This window comes from Dipodomys ordii, unplaced genomic scaffold, assembly GCF_000151885.1.
Source record: "Dipodomys ordii isolate 6190 unplaced genomic scaffold, Dord_2.0 Scaffold17, whole genome shotgun sequence".
Lineage (NCBI taxonomy): Eukaryota > Metazoa > Chordata > Mammalia > Rodentia > Heteromyidae > Dipodomys > Dipodomys ordii.
In genome coordinates, this window is record NW_012267233.1 from 25,942,864 (window position 1) to 25,966,259 (window position 23,396).

A 23,396-nucleotide genomic window follows, 5' to 3' on the forward strand; every position below is an offset into this window, starting at 1 on the left:
TAAAAATTGGTAGCTTTAGGAATCATTCAGAAAAAAATGTATTTATAAACCTTTCATGCTATGTTCAGAAAATTCTCAAAATTAAGCTTGAGGTTTTCAATTAAAACATTTTTTAGAAAGCATTTTCACCACACTTTCCTCCATATGATACCATGTAAACCAATCATCTTCATCTTTTACATCAATGTATTTTACACCATTGTATTTAAGTCAAAATGCTTTCATTTCCAAGTCTTTTTCCTTTCTCCTTTTCTATTATTGAACTACTATGATGTAGTTCATATTGTGTGCCTACTACTATGTATTAATGTGTCAAGCTCACCCTTTTCCATCAAGATGTCTCAATTTAAACACTAGTCAGTGTTTTCCCCCTAAATTTAAAAAATACTTGTATCTGTCCAGTTTTTTCTTTTTTTTTTTAACTCTTGATTTCTAGGGCACAAAAATTTAGCAAATCACCTAGTGAGAAAAAATTAAGGGCCAAGAACCAATAAGGGGACTATATATGACTACTGTCTTGGAGAATCCTAAGAAATAATATATGATCTTGACAGGGTTATGTGAAAGGAAATATCAAAGTTTATATTCTTCCCCTTTAGTAGAATTAAAGCTCTAAAATATCTTTCATTTAAAATATAAATTACAAGGAAACTTCAAACGTGTAACATCATTTTGCCAGCGTTCCATAGACAAAATTATGAATATTCATTAACTCTCAAGACCAAATCCTAAGGTCTTAGAATCTACTGAGTTCCTGATATCTATTGATTTCCTGAAATTGTTGTACTCTAAGTTGGAAAAGGAATATATTTAAAAAAATAGAAACGTCCAGTAGTATACCCTAGTACTAAAACTATTTTTTAAAAAGATCGAGAAGGGGGAGGGGGGAACAGTCCTTCAAGATCATGAAACAAAATAAGTTAGGCAGTCAGCAAGTAGAAAAATCTGTCAGTTCTGTTTCTGGTAAAACGCTTACTTCAAATAAATTTTTATATATGCTGAGGATAATATATTCAAGAGTATAAACATTCTTCCTTTGGATTACCTAAAAACAAAACTTTCAAAGTATCATATTCCAAATGACTAAAAATATAGCCAAATCTGTCACAACACAACATTAAAGGTAATGGACAATTATAGAAAACTTTAAATTAACAGAAATAAGCCATCTACATCAAACCTTTGTTTCCAACTAAAACCAAAACAAAAGCACAACAGTCCCGTAGTGTACCAAGTGTATATTTCAATTTACTGCACGCAATCTAACAAAAATTTGGTCATAATTTACCAGATATACATAAGTGATTCAATAAAAGAAAACTTGATTTCAAGAGAATAAGTTCATATCTTGAAGAAAAGTAAAAAAAGTACATTAAGAATGTAAAGCCAAGTCCAGTTTCTATGCAATAAGTGAACTATAGTCTAATAAAGCAGATTTAGGTGATTTTTTTAGATATATATCTTTGCTCTTTAATATATATTTATATATAGACAGATCTACCAATTGTAAACTATGGTTTATTTTAAAGGAAGGGGATAAATGGGATGAAAGAAATCTTTATACTATACTTACATATTCACAAAGCAGAACATTTTAAATTTAAAATACTTTTTCATTCATAATTATCTTTGCCCAACTAATTATACTTTGGACTTCACTAGAGTTACATTTTATTCATTTGTCTCAAACACAGAGTAGGACACACTCTTCAGTTTTAAACAAAATTCAAACCAAAGCTATTCATCTGCCAAGCTTATAGTTATATAGAAAGTACAATAAAGTCTAGATGACAAAAGATGCATCTAACCATGTAATTGTAATATTTTATCTTTGATATATCTAAGCAGATACATTATTGTCTGGCAATAAACCATCATTTTACTGAAATCAGAGACAATGATAGTTTGTCTCTTAAAAAAATAAGCTTTCAACTTTGATCAGATGGAGCACCAAATAGATTGTATCTGTCAAAGCATCTTTGCAATTTCTTCCCACACAACTAGCATAATTTAGTTACCTGATATAAAATAGGAAAATATACTCAATTTTTATTTGAAAGAAAGCTGAAAATATGATGAATCTTAATTGTATAATATGTTCCGGATAAATGTCATCCATGTTAGTATGTGAAATGTTGTGGAGAGTTCCACAGTGAATTCTTTTCTCACCAGGCTAATGAAATCTAAACAATTTCAACTTAATATATGACCTTTTTCTATACCATACTATATTTAGTTAATAATAAAGCCTCTGAATTTTACTTGAAAATTGTGGCCCACTGAATCATGATGTCTAGAAAGACTGAATTGAGGTGTAGTGACTTTAGGAAGGATTGGAAATATAAATTATCAACCATTATTTCAAAAGACTCAAAATATCCAAGTAAGTATGAAACAAAAGAGAATGCACATTTTGTGTTAATTTTAATGATAAAAAGGGCACAGGAGGTAAAAACCTGATATTTCACTTATATTGCATAACAAGCTAACCAAACTGGACATGGAGGATAAATTATAAAACAAATCATTTTACTTATTGTTTCTATGACTTTTCTTCAATCAGATTTCTGTCTTCCAAATAAGGCTGAGGTATAGTACACTGGCAAAAATAATAAAGAGGCAAACAAGAATAGTGCCAAAGTAACAGATACCCAAAACCAAAAACTATGTCAGAAAACATCATATAGTAACCATTTATCAAATTAGAGCAGCAGGAGAAAGTTACTTGTAAATCATAATCATTTAGTGGTATTTGTCAGCTTCGCCACGTAACTTCGCACATCATTCTTCATTTGTGAAGTACTAAAATTCATGTCAAAAAGGAAAAGGGTCAGGGGAAGTCAGTTAGTTCATTCCAATAAATTACCTCTCCAGTTCTTATAAACATGCCTATCAGCACAAAATTGAGAAATAATACCTAAGACTAGAAGAGACTTGTTTTTTAAGTTATAAAGCAAATTAAAATGGAAAATACAAGAAAATAGAACCAATGGGGTTGAAAAAGCCCCTCACTGAAAAATCTGTATTAAAAAAAATAAAATTAATAAAAATAAAATAGAAACAAAACTCTACTAGTACAAACTAGCCTGAGTGGTTTGATGGACAGAGTGATTGGGTCAACTGTACTTCCATAAAGGGATTTTCTTCATTCATGTTAATGTGGAACATGAATGCAAGCTCTATAAAGAACAAGTACTATATTTTCATAGGACCCAAATAGTTACTGTATCTCCTATAAATAAAAAATATTTTACTTTGACTGAATATGTGGGGACTCCATGTAAGCCAACCACATGGTTGTTTGCTGTACAGTCCTGTGCAAATATAAAAAAAATTTTTTTGCTATAAGGCTTTTTGACCCTACAGTTTCACAGCAACATAACTACCATCCAGCATGTACCATATTTTGCAAGCCTTCAAAAAGTTCAACAATCCAAATTGTCGATTCATATTATGTCCAAATGCAGCATCCTTGAGGAGTATAAGTATAGGTCAGTTAATCATCCAGAGACATACAAACATCTCCTGATTCATCCCATCGAGATGGATCATTCTGATCTTCTCCATCATCAACCAGTTCTTCATCAGCCTCTCCTACTTCATTTTCTTCATATTCTTCATCCCGAGGGAATTCTGTATCCTGTCCCTGATCTACACCTTCTTGCCCTCCTGGTTGTGATTTATCTGCACAGTCTACACAAACACCATAGCGTCGAGATCCATGTCTTATTCCAACACTGGCTGCTAACATGAAGATCTTCTTACACACCATACATTTGTATTTTTTATCCTTTTTATGCACCTAGTTGAAGGGGGGGAAAAATTCAATATAAGGATAGTGTAGAAACAGTTTTCACTTGAACTAAATTGAACGACACATAATAATGAGTGAATATATACCAATGTTTTTCTGCATTGTTCATAAGTCATTTTAAAGCAAAAGTTATCTTCTTAAATTTGCAAATAACTTAAAATGCTGTCTACTTCACTGACCAAACCAGTTTAACCATCAGTTTTTTCTAAAGTTACTTACCAGGGAATGTCTTTTTACATGTTCTCTTCGAGTAAACAGCTTTCCACAAATATCACAGCTAAACGATCTTACTCCCGTATGAATGAGTAAATGCCTTTTTAGTGTTCGTCTGTATTTGGCTACATAGTTACAATGAGGGCATTTTAACTTGTTCATGATTAGAGATGATTCACCTATAAGAATTTAAAAAAGCACTCATTATACATTAGTAAACAAAACCCTCACTATGTATACTCCTAAAAACAGCAACTAAATGTGGGGTCACTATACTTTTATAAAATTATGTAATTTTAGAATTCTTTGTTTGGTTAATCAGTACTTGCCATTTTCCCATGTTTCTTGTTTTGGCCAAGATTCTGGCAATAATCCATACTTGAAGTCATTAGAAGCACCTGCTATCAATCCATACTTGAAATCACTTGAGGTACCCGGTATCAATCCATACTTGAAATCACTTGAAGGGCCAGGAATCAAACCATACTTGAAATCATGTGAAGTACCTAATATAATTGAAAAACAGTAATTTTTAAGGTAATGATGCTATTTAGAGTATATCCTATAAGCACTTACAGAATAATCTGAATATAAAGTAAATAGTAAGTCATGAATCTCTATCTCTAAAAGTATGAACTAAGTACATACATCTCTTTATAAAATGCTCAATCTTATTTCATTATAGTAAGAGAAATACAGAAATACAAGCAAGAACTACTTTTCTCTAGATTTAATTCCATCTTGGATTTGTACATTTCAGGGGTGGTGTTACTGTGGCCTGAATGCAGGGCCTGGGTGCTGTCTTTACCTTTTTTTCCTCAAGGCTGGTGCTCTACCACCTGAGTCACAGATCCCCTTCCAGGAATCTTTTATAATAGGAATATATCCTGAATCCTGTACAGCTAGTTGCTGATCCAATCAACCAGCAATTCTAGCCTCTGAATGTCAACTGTTTTCCTGGTTCTAGCTATTAATGTTTCAGAGCCTGTATTCCACAGAGCAAACAAGCATTCTTTTAAAACACTACTTGTGGGCCACTACTCTACTCAAAAGGCTGCAAGAGCTATTCATCCAACTCACTTAAAAAAAAAAAGGCCAAATTTTCAATATCCTAAACAAGCCTTTCCTGATAGTGCTTCTTGCTTCTAATCACCCTCATGAGGGCTTCATTCCCAAAATACTGATCTCTCTGTGTTGTTCCTCCACAGTAAACAGGGGTTCTACTTCAAAGTACTTATAGTTTTATCTACCTGAAACACTCCTTTCCAAAATATACACTCTAACTTGTACAGTGTTTATTCATGTAGCAATACAGGCTCAACATTTCTAATATGAAAAGTTCCCAAATCTGAATCTTTATCGTGTTATTATATTGGTGCTCAAAAAGGTTCAAATTTTGGAACATTTCAGATTTCAGATTTTTTGTATGAATTTACAAACTCCTGGTGAAATGTTACAAAATCTGACACTGTAAATATTTTTGGTTCCAAGGATTTAGGATAAGGCATAATCTAATAAATTTTATTCCCATGAACACTACTGTCTTAATAGAAGAATGTTTATCAGAGTAGACTTTATAAGAGTATCAATAAACAATGAAGTTTAAAAGGTCACTATTTTTAAAAAATGCATATAACTACTAATGAAATTTGTTTCATTCTTAGAATACATTTAGTTGTTTTTTTATGTCAAGAAAGCTCTCTGGACCCATAGTTATATATAATTTAACTACAGTGTGTTACTGTTAGGAAGTTTTTTAACTTCTAAAGTGAGACAACATTTCCACCATGTGTGGGATAGGGATGAGGATGGGAATGGTAGCCTGTGGAGAACAATCAATTTTTAGTCTCACATTTCTAAATAAAGCCAGGGCTTTATTGAGTCATGCTCTTTAATCTGAATCAGTAGAAAAACGTTAAACTTAAGGAGAACAAGGAATGCCTATCTTCCCCACCTCTGTATTTGTATGTATTTCTAGTTTAAAACATGTATGTATAGGTGCATTTATATGCATGTGTAAATGTGCAATCCACTTATTTGTTGAACAATTTTATTCTAGCCAGGCCCAGGTGACTCATACTTGTAACTAACCACCAAAAAGCTGAAAGCTGAGCTGTGGCTCAAGAGGTAGATCTTTAGCCTTGAACAAAAAAGCTCAGGGACAGCACCCAGGCCCTGAAGTATAAGCCCCAGAACCAACAGCAGCAGCAACAACAAAAAGCCAACATGTACCTAATATTTTTTTACTTGCTCAAAATACTTATAACACTAGTATCAAAAATAAAAAATGGTAGCCAGGTGGTGCACAACTGTAATCCTAGCTATTCAGGGGGCTGAGACCTGAGGATTGCAGTTCAATGCCAGACTGAGCTGAAAGTCCCAATGATACTCTTTTCTCCAATAACCAGGAGAAAACTGGAAGTAGAGCTGTGGCTCAGTGATAGAACTCAAGAATAGTGCTTAGCCCCATGACTGACCTAAATAAATCAATAAACGTAATATATTACTCAACACAAAAAGTTTAACATAAAGATGATTTATGAACAATAATCCAAGATCCAGTATTATATTTTCCTTTATTTTCCCTTTGGTCCAAGATGGGGAACCAGTACCTGAGCTTTCACTCATTGGCTGGCGCTCTACCAGCTAGGCCACATGTCTACCCCTCAACCCTCAAAATTATATTTTTGAATACTTGAAATTCAATGGTTCTTTTGCAGATAGCGTTTATGGTAAAAGATAAAAGAGATGACTTATAATACATACTACAGTCTACATCTCTCCTAATTTTTGTAATTTTCTGAGATAACTCCAGGCATTTGCAGAATAGCTTGAAAAAAGATACTGTGGTTGTAATTCAATATACATTAAGGACATTAAGGATCTATTTCAAATTGTACTGTTTTTGAATAATTCTCGTAGGCATTTTATAAAGAATATATTATATGTGCATATACACATATATATGTATACACACTTTTTTGAGACATAGCTTGTTATGTAATTCAGGCTGACTTCAAACTTATCCATGTACTATCAAATTTGCAGGGATAATCCTTTTTGAGGGGTTGGAGGAGTGGTTTAGGTAGTAAAGCCAACCAGTGGGCAAAAGCACTAGATATCAAGTTTGTGTCTGTCTCAAAAGAAAAAAAATCCTTTTTTTACTTATTATCCAATAATGGCAAACTAAGAAGAAAACTATTTTTGATGTTATAAGGTAAGTCATATGACACAGTCTGTCCCAGATGCAACTATGTCAATAAGTCAAAATATCCCTTACTTAAGGAAAATGTCAGGATGAAGACTTTACTCTGGAAAGTAACATAGGCCCTTCTCCATGAAAATGTTTATGTGCATCAAGTTTAAATTTTATATATGAATTCCCACAGTCCCATTAAACAGATCCTTGGAACAGACTTCTAAGCCAAGAAGTTAGTGCAATAAAATACTCTTCTAAGCAATTTTCTGAACAAGGGGGAAATAATCTTCATAATACATCTCACCTGCAATCTTCATAATACATCTCATCTGCAAAGGGACAGTACTAGCTTAATTTAGGTCATAGTGTATGGTATTTAGAAGCCCCTACCTGGGGATGTGAGGTGTATATCTTTAATTTCAGTGCTTGGGAGGCAGGCTGTCATAAATTTTGAGGCTAGCATGTACTAAATAACTATGCTAAAGACTATGGTTGAAGGCCAGGTATTGTGGCTTACACTTGTAATCCTAGCTACTCAGGAGGTTGAGCTCTGACGATGGTGGTTCAAAGCCAGCCTGAGCAGCAAAGTCCATCAGATTCATCTCCAATTAACCACCAGAAAACCGGAGGTAGCGCGCTGTGGCTCAAGTGGTAGAGTGCTAGCCTTGAGCTGAAGAGCTAAGGGACAGTGCCCAGGCCCAGAGTTCAAGCCCCATGACTGCCCTTTCCCCCTCATCCCCCCACAAAAAAAGACTGTTCTAAATAACCAAGGGACAGGAGGATGTAGCTCAGTGGGAGAGTTTGCCTAGAATTTGCACAACCCTGGGCTGATATAGCACCAAGGAAACAAAGCAGGAAAGGAAAAGGGGGGGAGGGGGATGTTGAGAACTGACTACTTTTTCTAAGGAGTGCTCAAAATTGTCTTCTTTCCAGCAGTAATTAGGAAAGGAATGTAAATGCAACATAGATTAAATAACTGAATATCCGAGCGCCTCTGCCTTTCTTTAGCATCAATTCTGGCACACATTCTTTCTCTTCATGGGTAACACACGTACACATTTTTTAAACTTGCACTTTTACTGCAAGCCTAATAGATAGCATGCACCTTACAAAACCACAACCCACCCAAGAAATTTAAAACTGAATGCTGTTTATATTACATACTCACATTCCCAACTATTCCCCAAATACTCCCTTTAATCCTGAAATGGTAACTTCCTTGATCTAATCTACTATTGCATTTGCTTCTTTCTTTTAATCTACAGGTTCCTCTTCTTGTCCTTTATGACATTACAGTTTGGACCACCTGCTAAATGTGGGATTTACTCAGATTTGCCTGACTTTTCTTCAGTTAGATTTGGGTTAAAAATTTAGCAAGGTAATGTGGTATGTCAGTAATTTCAGTTTGTTTTGTTATCAATTGGTTATAGTAATGCTCCTCTAATTTCTCTAGCCTTGTAATTAGATATAATCTATGAAATAAGATCATGTTACTATGCTATTCAATAACCTTTCACCCAATCATAGTGGGCAAGCATGGCTGCTTAACATCCATTGATGATTCTGAATTGCTTCCTATGGAGTACTGCAAAACAGTTATTTTCCTGGGCTAGGGGATGGTTCAAATGACACGAGAGCTTGCCTACTAGCAGAAGCCCCTGGATTCAAACCCCAATACTGCAAAAAATTACAATTTTTCTAAATCCATCATTCTTTTGTTAAACATTTTAAAGTCCCACTCCACTCACATACTTTTTGTTTGTGCAAGTACTGGGATTTGCACTGAGGACATCATAACTCTTGCTTTTTCTGCTCAAGACTGGGGTTCTATTATAACTTGAGCCACACCTCCCAACCACCCTTCCACTTCAGGCTTTATCTGCCTGTTCTGATTTCAAAACAAGATGCTCAAATCTCAGCCTGCTGAGTAGTTAGGATTACAGGTTTAAGGCTAGCCATACTCAGCTATTTTTCTCATTTTACTTTTAAAGTATAATCCTTGAATTTTTATGCATTCCAACCTTATAGCTGCTACAATACCTAAAATAATCAACATTTATTCTGCAGCTAACAACAATCATACCATTATGGTATGGTACCAATATGATATCATACCAATTAAAATGCACTAGTTAACCCTCTGATAATCCTACTTCCCATTCTATCCATAAACTCCATTAACAACTTTTGATATTTGTTTTAAAAATTTAGAACAGTTTTTCAAACAAACCAAAAATATTGAATTTTTAAGAAATATTTATTTCTATTTACCAAGTTTCCAAAGTCATAAGTACAGCAGTTACAAATTGGGACTATTTACATAAAAGAAACAAATTATATATTATTTTCTAATATGTTGTTATATTACATGTAATATATATAAAACACTTCCCAACCTTCAAGTCCTCTTCAATAAATTCTTTGCCTAAAATCTTACTATACCTACCAGCATCACCTCCATCTTGACTAGAGCAGGTCTCAGCCAATAAATTTGCATTCATATTTCTATCACCATCTGGCCCTGAGAGTAAAGCACCATCCAAATCTGAAAGGACACAAAAATTCTTGTATAAGCTACATCTTAGCCATTTACCCAGGCACTACTTTTTCTTAATCTTTTTTATTTAATATGCACAAAAATTTCTATCTACAAGTGCTGAGTATCTGTTATGTGCCAAACATTGTAAAACAAATACAAAATCATGTCTAAATCAGTACAAAACAAAAATTATACTACAGGAGAGCAAGGCCTGGCCTGGCACCCATCCTACTCATCTTTGTCTTCCTGGTGTTCCAAGATATGTCCTTAAGAGGAGGAGAATGTACAATTTTAAGAGCTAATCTTTTTTCCTTTTTAGGGAGAGCTACTGTTCCCCTCTCCATCACAGGGCTTGAACTCAGGGCCTGTGTACTGTCCTTGAGTCCTTTGCTCAAGGCTAGCACTCTACCACTTTGAGCCACAGTGCCATTTCAGGTATTCTGGTGGCTAATTGGAAATAAGAGTCTTGTGGGCACTTTTCTGCCTGAACTGACTTTGGAACTGTGACCCTCAGATCTTAAGCTTCCTGAGTAGTTAGGATTACAGGAATGAGCCACCAGTGCCCGGCTAGTGCTAATCTTAACATACAGAAGGAAGAGGAAAAGCAGCATATAAAAAACAGCCAACTAGTAAGATACATATTTTTTGTTGCAAATCTATATTTCCTGTAAATAATATTTAATCCTATTGCTGCTTCAGTCAAGCACTCATTATTACTGTCCTGGATGAGTTAACTAATGTTATCAGTTCCTGATTTCCTTGTTTCCAAAATATAAAATGCTCACACTACTGTTTCCCGGAGGAATCTTCCTAAAATATAAAGAAAAATTTGGATGATTTATCAGGGCTTTTAGGATGAAAATCAAACTTTTAAGTTTAATATTCACATTCCTTTTACATCAATCCAACTGTACCAAAGCATCCTCTACTCTCAAATATCTTATGGGTCTGAAGATTTTTTTTTAATGTTCCTCTTTCTAAAGTTAGAGAAATGGCTTAAGTGGTAATACCCGAGTTCAAAAGCCTATACTGCCAAAACAAAGTTCCTGGTGAATAATCTCCTCTTAACCTCTCAGAGTTCAAGATTTATCCACAGAAATGGAGGGACAAAGGGTGAACAAATGCAGCAGTGGTACTCACTAGGCGCTATGTTAAAAATGAACTATACACTTGAGGGTGGGAATGTGAGGGAAAAATTGGGAGAATGCAGGAAGAAGGGACATAGTCCAAAAAGAAATGTACTCTTTACCTGACTTAGGCAACTGTAACATCTCTGTATAGCACCTTTATAATAACAATAAACACGTTTAAAGAAGACTTATTGATTAGCTTTGAGTATTACCATCCTTGATTGCTCTGGATCCGTTAAACCCAAGGGCACTGGTGTCTCTCATAACTATAATCCTAGCTACTTAAGAGGTTGAGCTCTGAGCATCCTGGTTCAAACAAAGCCAGCTCTTGCTGTAAAGTCTATGAGATTCTTACCAATTAGCCACCAAAGAGCCAGGAGAGGAGCTATGGTTCACATGGCAGAGCTCTAGCCTTGAGCTAAAAGCTTGGACAATGCTGAGGCCAGAACCACCAAACACAAACTCTCCTTACAGAAGTATTTACAGTGGAACAAAGAAATTATGATATAGTCATGCAATGAAATATTATATAACTATGGTTCTACTGTTTAGCTATAAAACCCAAAATAGCTCATCAAAATTTAGTACTATAATTCTGACAAGCTATAATAGGATCACTTGATTGTGAAAGAGTAAACTTATGGCCAAGTATGCACAGTATGTCATACTGACTCTTAGTAATAAAGTGATTTCATTAAGGCCGTGATTTATAATGGACTACCAATTTTCACATTTATAAATGTGAAAATTAGCAACTCAAGTAAGGTCTGGAGTGGTCATGACTTTGTTGGTAGCAGTGGCAGAGAGAAAAAGTAAAAAGAATTAGATGCTAATAGAGTCTGGTAGCAGATTAAATGTTGAGGGGGTGGGTTTAAGGTAATAATGAGGAAAAGTTTCTAGCCTATACTGGAAGCAGCAAAGGATATCCAGAAAATGGGGTAGATAAAGAGATACCAAGTGAAGTAAAAAGAAATAAGTAAAAGGGCCACATGATGGTAGCTCACATCTATAATCCTTCAAGATCTTAGGATCCTTGTTTGAAGCAGCCTGGTTATCTATAACTATCAAAAGCCCCAAAGGGGAACTGAAGCTCAAGTAACAGAGTGTTAGCCTTGAGTCCAATAGCTAAGGGACATGCCCAAGCCCTGAGTTCAAGCCCCAGAAGGGGCACCAAAAAACAGAAGGGGAAGGGAGTTTGTTTTCTGCCTGGCATCAATCTCTAGTCTACCACTTCCTGAATGTGAAACAGGTCGCTTCACTTCTTTAATGACTGGTACTCAAAGTCACTAAAACCAGTATCAGAGAGCAATGTACTAGAAATGCCAATTCTCAGAATCTATTTTGGATATATCTATACTAGATACTGCAGAGGTGAGGCCAGCCTGCACTTTGTATTATAAAAAAGCCCTCTAAGTGATTCTGATGCCAACCAAAGATTAAGAAGTGTTTTAGTATAAAAAACGAGAGAAAAACTTAAGGGTCAAATGAGATGTCATTTGATTCTACTATTTTTCTCACTTATATTTACAAGTACAGAAATCAAGCAACAAAGGTGCTTGAGTTAGAAAAAAAAAGTTTGAATTGTCAGAATACAAATGGCAATAAACAGATGAGACCATGGGTGCAGGGTAGGGGAAGAGCCTGGCCAAATATAACTAAATAATCCCAGCACTTAATGAACCAGAAACACACGAAAAGGTTTTCAGTGGGGGAAAAAAGGCTTTCAAGGAAAAGTACGGTATGAACTTTGTCAATGATACCTAGAACCTAGAACTCAAGATGAGGACTGAAAATGTACATTATTTTTCTTTTATCTTATAAGCATCTATAAAGTCTCTGGTATTGTTAAGTGAGTGATACTGGGTAAGCCAGTGGAAACAAGAGTGGCCTGTGTTGTGGTTAGAAGATGACCAATTAGGAAGTGGGGGTGTGGCTCAAGTGACAGAGCTTTAGTCTTAAGCAAAAAAACCCAGTAGCCATTAATGGGCCATGAATTCAAGCTCCAGGAGCAACACAGCAAACAGACACACTTATACCAAAAAAAAAAAAAAAGACCAATTAACTGATTTAAAAAATTTAAAAATATTGACAAAGTCTGAATACAAAAAGGAACTGTGAGAAAGGATATGAATTGCTTTTCTAGTTTGGGAATGATGGCCTGTAACTATAATGTCATCAAAAGGGAGAGTAAAGAAGAAAAGAAAGGTCTTAAGTTCAATCCCAGTTTGGGCTATATAGTAAGACTCTAACTGGGTACATGGCTGGAGTGGTAGAACAATATTCCCTGGCAAGCACTAGTCTCTGAGTTCAGTACCCAGAACAGCCCAAGAACAAACAAAAACCACCAAAAGATCCTGCATCTCAATAAAATGAAACAAAAACAAGAATTGGTTTTCTTAGGAGGTAAACAGTAAATGCTGAAAGACACTTGGAAAGGGAGAGATTGAAAATGGTATTAGATAAGCAGTTACCAATCTTGTAAGATTCCTAAGTAATCTGAAATCTAGAAACACAGGTTTGGATAGTCACAAGATAGCAGAGACAACAGTGTATGTATATAAAGAAAGGTTCTAGTGTTGGCTTCCATTTTCTCTGTACAATACAGTGTGATGTCATCATCTAAGTGGGCAGAAAATACCTTATTTGGAATGCAGGAATGACAAATTGACTCCTGTCCATGTTTTTTGCCAGTAGGAATAATCTGTTTTATCAGATTATTACCACATATGCCAATCAAAAAGCCTTCAAAATTATTATATTATCAGACTGAATTTCTGCCCTTTGCTATTTGTAGTATTAACCAAAGGTTAATTTTAAATAACTGATAAAAAAGTTTTTCAACTACGTATTTTATAATTACAACGAAACATAACCATAACTGAAAATGCTTAAAATGTATGGCTTTCCTTATGGAATAGAATCTAAAAATTAAAAATAGGAAGGACACCTGGACATTGGTGGCTTACACCTGTAATTAATTCTATCTACTCAAGAGGCTGGGATCTGGAAGACTGAGGTTCCAAGCCAGTCCAGTCTGGCATTTCCCCTATGTACAAAATTATTAAATCATACCCACATTACATCTCTTTTTATGTGCAATATTTCCCTTTGAAAACAAAAACAAAACAAAATAGAATATAAATAATTTTGAAATGTGAGTGAATATAGCTGAAATAGACTGCTTGTTACTATAAAAATAGAACAAGGAAATTTGTCAAAATTCTTTTGGGAAAGGGTAAGGGAACAGTGACAGAGGATGAGATTGGAATATATTGCAAATATGTGGAAAATGCTCATGAAATTCCCCTCTGTAAAATTAATAACATTAATAAATTAAAATACCCCCAACCATATAAAATGTCCACATTATCTTTCTGGAAAGGCACTACCTACCTGATTTTTTTTTTAAAGGCTGGGAATGTGGCTTAGTGGTAGAGTGCTTGCCTAGCTTGCATGAAACCTTGGGTTTGATTCCTCAGTGCCACAGAACAGGGGGGAAAAAAGCCCCAAGTGGCACTGTGGTTCAAGTGGTAGTCTGCTAGCCTTAAGCAAAAGAAGCTCAGGAGCAGTGTGCAGGCCATGAGAGTTCAAGCTCCAGGACTGGCAAAAAAAAAAAAAAAAGCCAGGCACCAGTGACTCTCATCTGTAATCTTAGCTATTCAAGAGGCTGAGATCTGCATTACTTTAGTTCCAAGCCAGCCTGGGCAAAAAGTCCATGAGACTCTTATCTATAAATAACTATTAACCAGCAGGAAGTAGAGCTGCTGTGGTTCAAGTGGTAAAGCACTAGTTGTGAGCAAATCGGCTCAGACAGCTCCCAGGCCCTGAAGTTAAAACCCCAAAGTAGGCTACACACTACTCTCTCTCTCTGTATTTGTCTCTGTCTCTGTGTGTTTCTCTCTCTCTTTGGGCATGTGCTTATAAATACTAGTTAGTCGGAAAGGTGGATATCAGAATTGTAGTTTGAAGCTAGTCCCCACAAAAAATTAACAGGGCTGGCCACAGTGAAAACATGAGATTCTATCCTAAAATTAACTAAAGCAGAAATGGCTGGGGACAGGCTTGCTTGAAATGAAGCAAGAAGCCCTAGCTTTAAATTCTAGTACTACCCAAACAAATTTTAAGAAATCCAAATCTCAAAATAGGCAAGCTCTTCCAGGTTGATAAGAGGCTTACACAACAGAGTTCTGGACTTGGTAATGAATTTATCAGATCACCACTGTAGCTTTGTTCAAAACCAGCCAAAATATCAATCAAGCAATTAATTGTAAGAATAGAATATAAGCCAAGTAACCGATGATTTATTTGCTCCAGAACTGAATTTTGCTTCATAGGATTAAAAGACCCTCATCTTATGGAAATCTTTCACTTCATTTAAATGTAGCAAAAAAAACAAACAAAAAAACTCAAACTAATATTTCCTTGCAAGTAGAAAAAAAATTCTGAAACATTAGTTTCCAAGAATCTCCACTTTGAGGTCAGCTATCTGTAAGTAGTATAGAATAAAATATAGTAGGATAAAATAGAAATAGAATAGGATAAAAGCACAAAACAGAAATAGAATTGGATATAAGTATGAAATTAAGAAATAGAATAGTTTACAAAATGACATTTTTCCCCATGACTGGGATCAGGTATACATAGGTAAGTAACGCTGAAATAACCTAGCTAAAGGACTATTCATTTCTTTCACTTTTATAATAGCAGATACCTCAAAATAAGACTTAGTGGCAGATTGCTTGCCTGTGCAGCATGCATCAAGCCCTGGGTTCTATTCCTCAGTACCATCTACACAGAAAAGGCCAGAAGTGGTGCTGTGGCTCAAGTGGTAGGGTTCTAGCCTTAAGCAAAAGAAGCTCATGGACAGTGCCCAGGCCCTGAGTTCAAGCCCCAAGGCTGGCACAAGAACAAAAACAAACAAAAAACACAAAAACAAATTTTATATCTAGTAGTTCTTTCACTTATTTAAGTTTTGGTTAAGTTTCATTATATAGGGCCATGCACTGTACTTCACATCTGTAATTTCAGCTATTTGGTCAGAGGCAGGAGATTGAAGGCAACAAAAACAGATGACTGTTACCTAAAATAAAGTAAAAAGGGCTGGAGGTGTGGTTCAACTGATAGAGGACTTGCCAAATTCAAGGTCCTGAGTCAAATTTCAGTATGACTACCCCTAAAAAACTATTTGTATCCTCAGTTCTATTAATGAAGATTCTAAGGCTGAATGGAGCCCTATAATTTTAACTATATAATACTGCCTCCTGGTTTAATATAATAGCACTAAGTCTCAGGCAATCAAACCTAGATTATACACAATCTTAAAAATGAGTGTGGAAGTGTAATCAAACTTACTTTGTTAATGATACTCAATATACTTTTTTAAAAATTTCATTCTATGCTACACATTCCCTTATATTGATACATAATAAAGTTGAGAATATTGCTAAACAAAAATACTGAGTATATTTTTATATAAAACTATCATTATTTTTGGTTTTTTGGTTTTTTTTATTGTAAAAATACCGTACAGAGGGGTTACAATTACATGGGCAAGATAATGAGTACATTTCTTATCAAGCATTGTTGCCTCCTCCTTTGTAAAACTATCATTATTAAAGTCCAGTTAATCTTGGTGTCCATGATCACAGTAGACATTCATTGACATTAGATGGATGCCTTCTACATGTGGGAAGACACACCATAGCTCTTCCCCATGAGTGCTAATCAAGACTAGATTAGAAATGTCTCCTGGACAATTTTCTTCTTATTCTCAGTACCAAATATTCTAAGAATGACCCAAATGCAAACTAACCAAGGTTTTCTTAGAACAAAAATATTCTTGAGACGATTTACATGAGAACATAGGAGAAATGGAAATAGTTATCTCCACTGTACAAACCCTTTATAGATTCACTAAGATCTATTCAACTTTCATTTTCAAATAAGTATTTCTTAATTTTTTGCTCAACTGCAAACGTATTTTGTATACACATTGCTCTTTGTCGGTTCCTTTATCATCTTAGACACTTTCTGATGACTTAAGACTGGGGCTTCAAGGTTCCTTTAAAAAGATTTTTTCCACCAACAAAAAGTCCTTAGCAGGTCTCCCCAGTCACACTCAAACAATTCTCTCCAAATATTTTTGCTTTACATGCCATATAAATAAAATATCTAGGGCTGGGAAGGTGGCTCAGTGGTAGAGCGCTTACCTTGCATGCCTGAGGCCCTGAGTTCGACTCCTCAGCACCACATAAGCAAAAAGAAAAAAGCCGGAAGTGGTGCTGTGGCTCAAGTAGTAGAGCGCTAGCCTTGAGCTGAAGAGCTGAGGGACAGTGCTCAGGCCCAGAGTTCAGGCCCCACAACCAGACCCCCCCCCCAAAAAAAATCTAGTTAAAAAATACTTGGTGGCTGGGTGTTGTCTGTAAGTAGACCAAAATCTAGGACTGTGATAAGAAGTCAGCCTGGGCATAAAGTCTGTGAGACTCATTGAAGCTAGATCTAAAATACACCAGGACATAAATTATACAGATCTCTAGGTATTCAGTGAGACCAAAGGAGGATACTCTTAGGAGAGGAACAGAAAGGCACAATAAATCTGATCACACAAAATAATATTTCTTGAAATGAACTCCAGGAAAGGGAGTTTTTGTTTGCTTGCCCTTGGGAGTGCAAGGGGAGGCACACAATAAAGGGATGGGGGCTGGGAAGGTGGCTTTGTGGTAGTGCTTGCTTTGCATGCATGAGGCCCTAGGTTCGATTCCTCCGTACCACATAAGCAGAAAAAGTGGTGCTGTGGCTCAAGTGGTAGAGCGCTAGCCTTGAGCTGAAGAGCTGAGGAACAGCACCCAGACCCAGAGTTCAGGCCCCACCACCAATGGAAAAAAAAGAAAAAAGAAAAATGGAGGGACAAAGCATGAACAAAATGTAATGATACTAATAATACTATGTTGAAAATGAACTATACAACTTGTGGGTGGGGGATGGAAAGGAAAAGCTGGGAGACAGGAAGGGAAGGGTGTCACTGTCCAAGAATAAATGTACTCTTTACCTGACTTAACTATAACCCATCCGTATATCACCTTTATAACAGAAACATTTTTTTAAAAGTCTTACAGGAAAAAAATGTTAAAACACAGAAGTGTACCTTATTTAGGGTCTGAGTTCTATATCTGTATTTGACTGTGTCTATTTGACAGATATAAAAATATTTATATATTTAATCTTTCCCTGCCAAAAAAAAAAAATAGAAGACAGTTTGTGAGACTCTTCTCTCCAATTAACCACCATAAGCCAGAAGTGAAGCTATGGCTTAAATGGCAGAGCACTAGGCTTGAGCAAAAAAAAAAAAAATCAGGGACAATGCCCAGGCTCAGAGTCCAAGCTCCAGGGCTCTCCCCCACCCCCACCAAAAAAAGGAATAAGGAAAAGAAAGGAACAACAAGTATCTAACTCCCAAGTTTCTAATGAAAAAATAATTAACATTATGACTTGTAGCTCATCTTTTATAACACATTCCATACCAAAAGGATTGGTTTATCAACATGTAGAATCCCTTAAGAGAAAGAAAATAGAATCCAGTTTTACAAATCTCTTTATAAAACCTTTGGGGTAAAGTAGTGAATGTAGAATTTTTCACATTTTTAAAAAGTATTAACACCACCACCCCAGTGTGGTCTAAATTCATACCCTATAATTGAAACATTAAAAATGGACATAGCAGTATAATCCAACTTGTTATTCTGACACTAGGGAGCCTGAGTCAGGATTCAAAGTTGAAGGATAAACTAGTCTACAAATACGACTCTACTTCCACTGTCCCAATCATCATCATTATCATAACTATGGTAAAATATGAACATCCATATTTAAAGAAGGAAATTTAAAGAAATATAAAGCAATTGGTCTTGTTGCTTAAATAAGTTTAAAAAATAGCTTTTAGAACTTTTATGATTCAAGAATTCTTCACCTTCCTCCTAAGATGAGAACTGAACTCAGGGCCTTGTACTTGCCATGTAAGTAGTCTTTCACTGAGCTAAACGAATCCCCTACCTCTTATTCAGTAATTTTGAGTTACAAGATTGTTTTTTGTTACTCCTTTACACTTGAGGCAGAACCTAAAACTAAATTTTCAATTTCATGGTTGCTGAAAATACTTTAAATTGAAGCCAGGCACCAACGGCTCACACCTGTAATTCTAGGTACTCAGGATGCTGAGATCTGAGGATCACAGTTCAAAGCCAGCCTGGGCAGCAAAGTCCTGAGACTCTTATCTCCAATAAACCAACAGAAAACGGGAAGTGGCGCTGTGACTCAAGTAGGGTGCTAGCCTGAGCTGAAGCACTGAGGGACAGTGCCCAGGCCCAGAGTTCAAGCCCCATGACTGTCCAAAAAGAAAATTCTTTTTAAATAGTTCATGCCCTAATTATACAGAAAGGGCAAAATAGTATAAAACATAATCCCCTAAAGTCTGATACCCAAAATCAGAGTATCAATTATTACCCAATAAATATATAGGGGAAAATGCTGGCTACTATATTATTCTAACTAAACAATCTGCTGTAATTAGAATAATTCACTACATCAAATATCTCATTAAGATTACTTACAGCTATGTAGTTTAAACAGTCTTTCTCAAATTTGCTTTCTAAATACTACTTACAATTCTTAAACCAAACCATTATTTTAGGACTTTTTAACCAAAAATTATACAAATTAAAAGCTTAAGGCTGGGCTGGGAAGGTGGCTCAGTGGTAGAGTGCTTAGCATGCATGAGGCCCCTGGGTTCAATTCCTCAGCACCACATAAGCAGAAAAGGCAGAAAGTGGCGCTGTGGCTCAAGTGGTAGAGCGCCTAGCCTTGAGCTGAAGAGCTGAGGGTCAGTGCCCAGGCCCAGAGTTCAGGCCCCATGACCAGGGAAAAAAATTTAAGCTTAAATATTTCAAACTTTAATTCTAAGTACTAATGAAAATTAATAATTCCATGAAATTATTTTTCCTAGCAGAAATCTAGGTGAGAGAAATGCTAGATATTCTGAACTTTACCTTTTGAGTAAATAGCATAACTACCTTAAAAGCTTGTTTGGTAGTAAGAAAAAAAATTTACATGAAATTCTATTAACTTTTGTCAAAGATGAAAATCAATCACTATGTATAAAATCTATGGCTACATTTACTAGCAAACACTGATAGAAACTACCTTTACAGTATTTGGTATCAATTATAAACCTCTACTGGAGAAGTTTTGTTGTTTTTTGTTTGTCAGTCATGGGGCTTGAACTCAGGGCCTTGGTACTATCCCTGGATCTTGCTCACGGCTGGCACTTGACTGCTTTGAGCCACAGCACCACATCCTTGAAGTTGTTTTAAGAAGGGAAAAATGTAAGAGACAGTGTAAGAGGGCAAGAATTTTATCTGGATATATTGTATACACCTGTGAACATGTCACAATGCAACTCCTTTGTACAACTATGCCTTAAAAAAACAGAACAAAACAAAACAAATAAAAAAAAAAAAAACAAGGCCGGGTGCCAGTAGCTCATGCCTGTAATCCTAGCCATTCAGGAGGCTAAGATCTGAGGACTACAGTTCAAAACCAGACCAAGCTGTAAAGTCCATGAGACTCTTATCTCCAATTAATGACAGAAAAAGCCAGAAGTGAAGCTATGGTTCACATGGTAGAGCCTAACCTTGGGCTCAAGTGGTAAAGCACTAACCTTGAACAAAAGAAGGCCAGGCCCAGGAGTTCAAGGCCCAGGACTGGGACAAAAACAAAACAAAACAACAACAAAACCCCCTAGGAACTCTTTACTTGAAGTTTAACTCCTGTGTAATAGAAATGATTTCAGTGAATCTCAGTAGTGGGTCAAGAAACAGATAATACTATCAGAACAAAACTCCTAGAAGCTTTATGGAGCATCCAAATTCCATTTTCATTAGAACTATGATGGTTTACTAACTATATAGACACAGAAGTTATACTTGAGGAAGGTATATTTCCAGCAAAGTATACATGAATCCAAAAGGGTAACACTATTTGCAACTGAATAATTCTTACAACTTTGCAAATACTTGAAACAGATCTTTAAATTCATTAAAAATTCAGTTATTTTCTCCCAATATTTTCTTAATGGAAAAACTAAGCATAACCAATTATGTAAGAGTTCATTAATGAATTTTAAAGTTAAAAGAGACAATGTTTCTTGCTTACAGGTGGGACTCTACTATGCTTCCAGTTCTAAAACACTTAAAAAAAAAGATGGGAGACAGAGACTGCATAGCAACATTTATCTCAAAAGACAAGGAGCCTGATGCCAATCGCTAAAAATCTATACTTCTAGCTCTGCGGGAGGCTGAGCGAAGCTATGATGATCAGCAAGTCCCTTATCTTAATGATATCTCAAAAAAAGCCAAAGAAACTACCAATTAACCACCAAAAGTGGAGCTGTGGTTTAAGTGATGAGTGCCAGCATTTACTGAGAAGGTTAAGGACAGCACCCAGGCCCTGAGTTCAAGCCCAACCCCCAAACAAAAAACAACTCCAACCTTCTAAATATTTGTTTGGGGATAGCAATCAGTGGCAGGAGGGAGGGGGTAGGAGAGAATAAATATGGCTTAAGTACTTGTATATATATTCTCATGTGGAAAGAAAAAACAATGAACCTGTTGAAATTGTTCTAGGAATGGGAGAAGGGAAAGTGATGGGAGATTGATTGGAATATACTGTAAACATGTGCAAATGTAACAATGAACTCTCCAAGCCTTGTACAACTCAAGTTGTACCAATAAAAAAAATCTTAAAGCTAGGCACTGGTGACTCATCCCTGTAATCCCAGATACTTAGGAGGCTGAGAACTGAGGATCATGGTCCAAAGCCAGCCCAAGCAGCAAAGTCTATGAGACTCATCTCCAATTAACCACCAAAAAACCGGTGGTTCTGTGGCTCAAGTGGTAGAGTCTTCTCCTTGGGATGAAGAGCTCAGGGACAGTGCCCAGGTCCAGAGCTGAGCCTTCCGACTAACAGCACCACCACCAACAAAAAAAAAATATCTTAAAAATTGGTAATATTCTTTTAAAATGTTTAAGTGGAAGAATTAGGATACTATGGAGAAATCAATTTTGGTTTAAGATAAAATGACTTCCTAATCACAGTCATCCTATCTAACAGACTGCTTAAGAGAATATCTTTGTAAGTAGTTAAAATCAAACTAAAGCTCTATAAGACCATCTATCTAGCATTTGGCAGAAAGTACTTAGCACTGGAAAAACTGATAATGACCTCAACAGTCTTTCCAAACTTTAATAAGGGAGATTAGAACAGTAGGTCTTTGTTTGATAGTTTTCTTAAAAATCCTATGAAGTAACCACATTTTTTTTCTTTTTGTCTTGTTTGTCTTTGGGATGGTAAGAGGGACAAAGAAGTGAACAAATGAAGCAGTGGTAGTCACTAGAAATTATGTTGAAAATGAACTATACAACTTGTAAGTAGGGATGGGAGAGAAAAACTGGATGTGAAAAAAGGTATGACATTGCCCAAAAGGAAATGTACTCATTACCAGACTTAAATGGTAACTCATCTGCATATTGCCTTTATAATAACAAAAACAACTGAAATAAAGGTAAGAAAACGGAGGATAGGAGTTTCAATTTGACAAAAGGTCACATAGTGGTTAAGTAGTGAAGCTGATTTTCAATCCATTATGTCTGATTCAGTTTAGGCTCTTCACTGTTATTAGTGAATCTCAAACCTTGACTCACAGTAGAATCACTTGCAGCATTTAAAACAAAAAAAAACCACATCCAGCCCACATAACATACCAATTAAATTGGAATCCCTATCTAAGTAATCACACTTGTATTATGGTTTCTAATGCTTATAAATGATTTTAACCTGTAGCTAAACCATGAACCACTGTTCTATTCCAAAGACTGGTACAAGTTTCATTGGAAACACCCAGTATGGAAACACCACAATATATAGACATACGTCTACATATGCCTATGATTGCTTTCATGTTCTAAACTGCAAAGTTTAACGTAGTTTATCTTTAGTCCAAGCCAAATATTTAGATTTTAGCTCTTTAAAATAAAAACAACCTTGTCAGCCTCCAAACCCCATGTAATAATATTTCCTAACCATAATGCTTTCATAAGATATTCTTTTTCTTTCTTTTTGAGAGTTTGTCTTATTTTTTGGCGTATTAAGAGTATGGAACTCAGGGCTTTTGGCTTGTGAGGTACTCTACTGTGTGAGCTACATTGACAGTGGTTTTGTTTGTTTGTTTTTTAAGTTTTATTACAGAGCCAGGCACTGGTAGCTGATGTCTGTAATCCTAGCTGATATTCAGTAGGTATCTACATGAGGATCACAATTCAAAGCCAGGCCTGGACAGGAAAGTCCAAGAGACTATCTCAGTTAAGAACCAAAAAAGCCAGAAGTGGAGCCATAGCTGAAGTGGTAGAGTGCTAGCCTTGAGCAAAAAGCTTGGACAACACCCATGCTCTG

At 35.8% G+C, this 23,396-nt stretch overlaps 1 protein-coding gene across 1 annotated transcript in view; it reads right to left on the reverse strand.

The window, feature by feature from the left end:
* Positions 1-409: 409 nt before the first annotated feature.
* Positions 410-23,396, reverse strand: part of Zbtb10 (zinc finger and BTB domain containing 10) — a 43,267-nt gene continuing 20,280 nt past the window's right edge. The window contains exons 3-6 of the mRNA XM_013012573.1: positions 9,673-9,771; positions 4,357-4,533; positions 4,034-4,206; positions 410-3,802 (exon numbers count right to left, since the gene is read on the reverse strand). Of these exons, the coding sequence (XP_012868027.1) occupies positions 3,497-3,802; positions 4,034-4,206; positions 4,357-4,533; positions 9,673-9,771 (755 nt within the window). The 3' untranslated portion in view covers positions 410-3,496. The remainder of the gene's footprint in view (positions 3,803-4,033; positions 4,207-4,356; positions 4,534-9,672; positions 9,772-23,396) is intronic.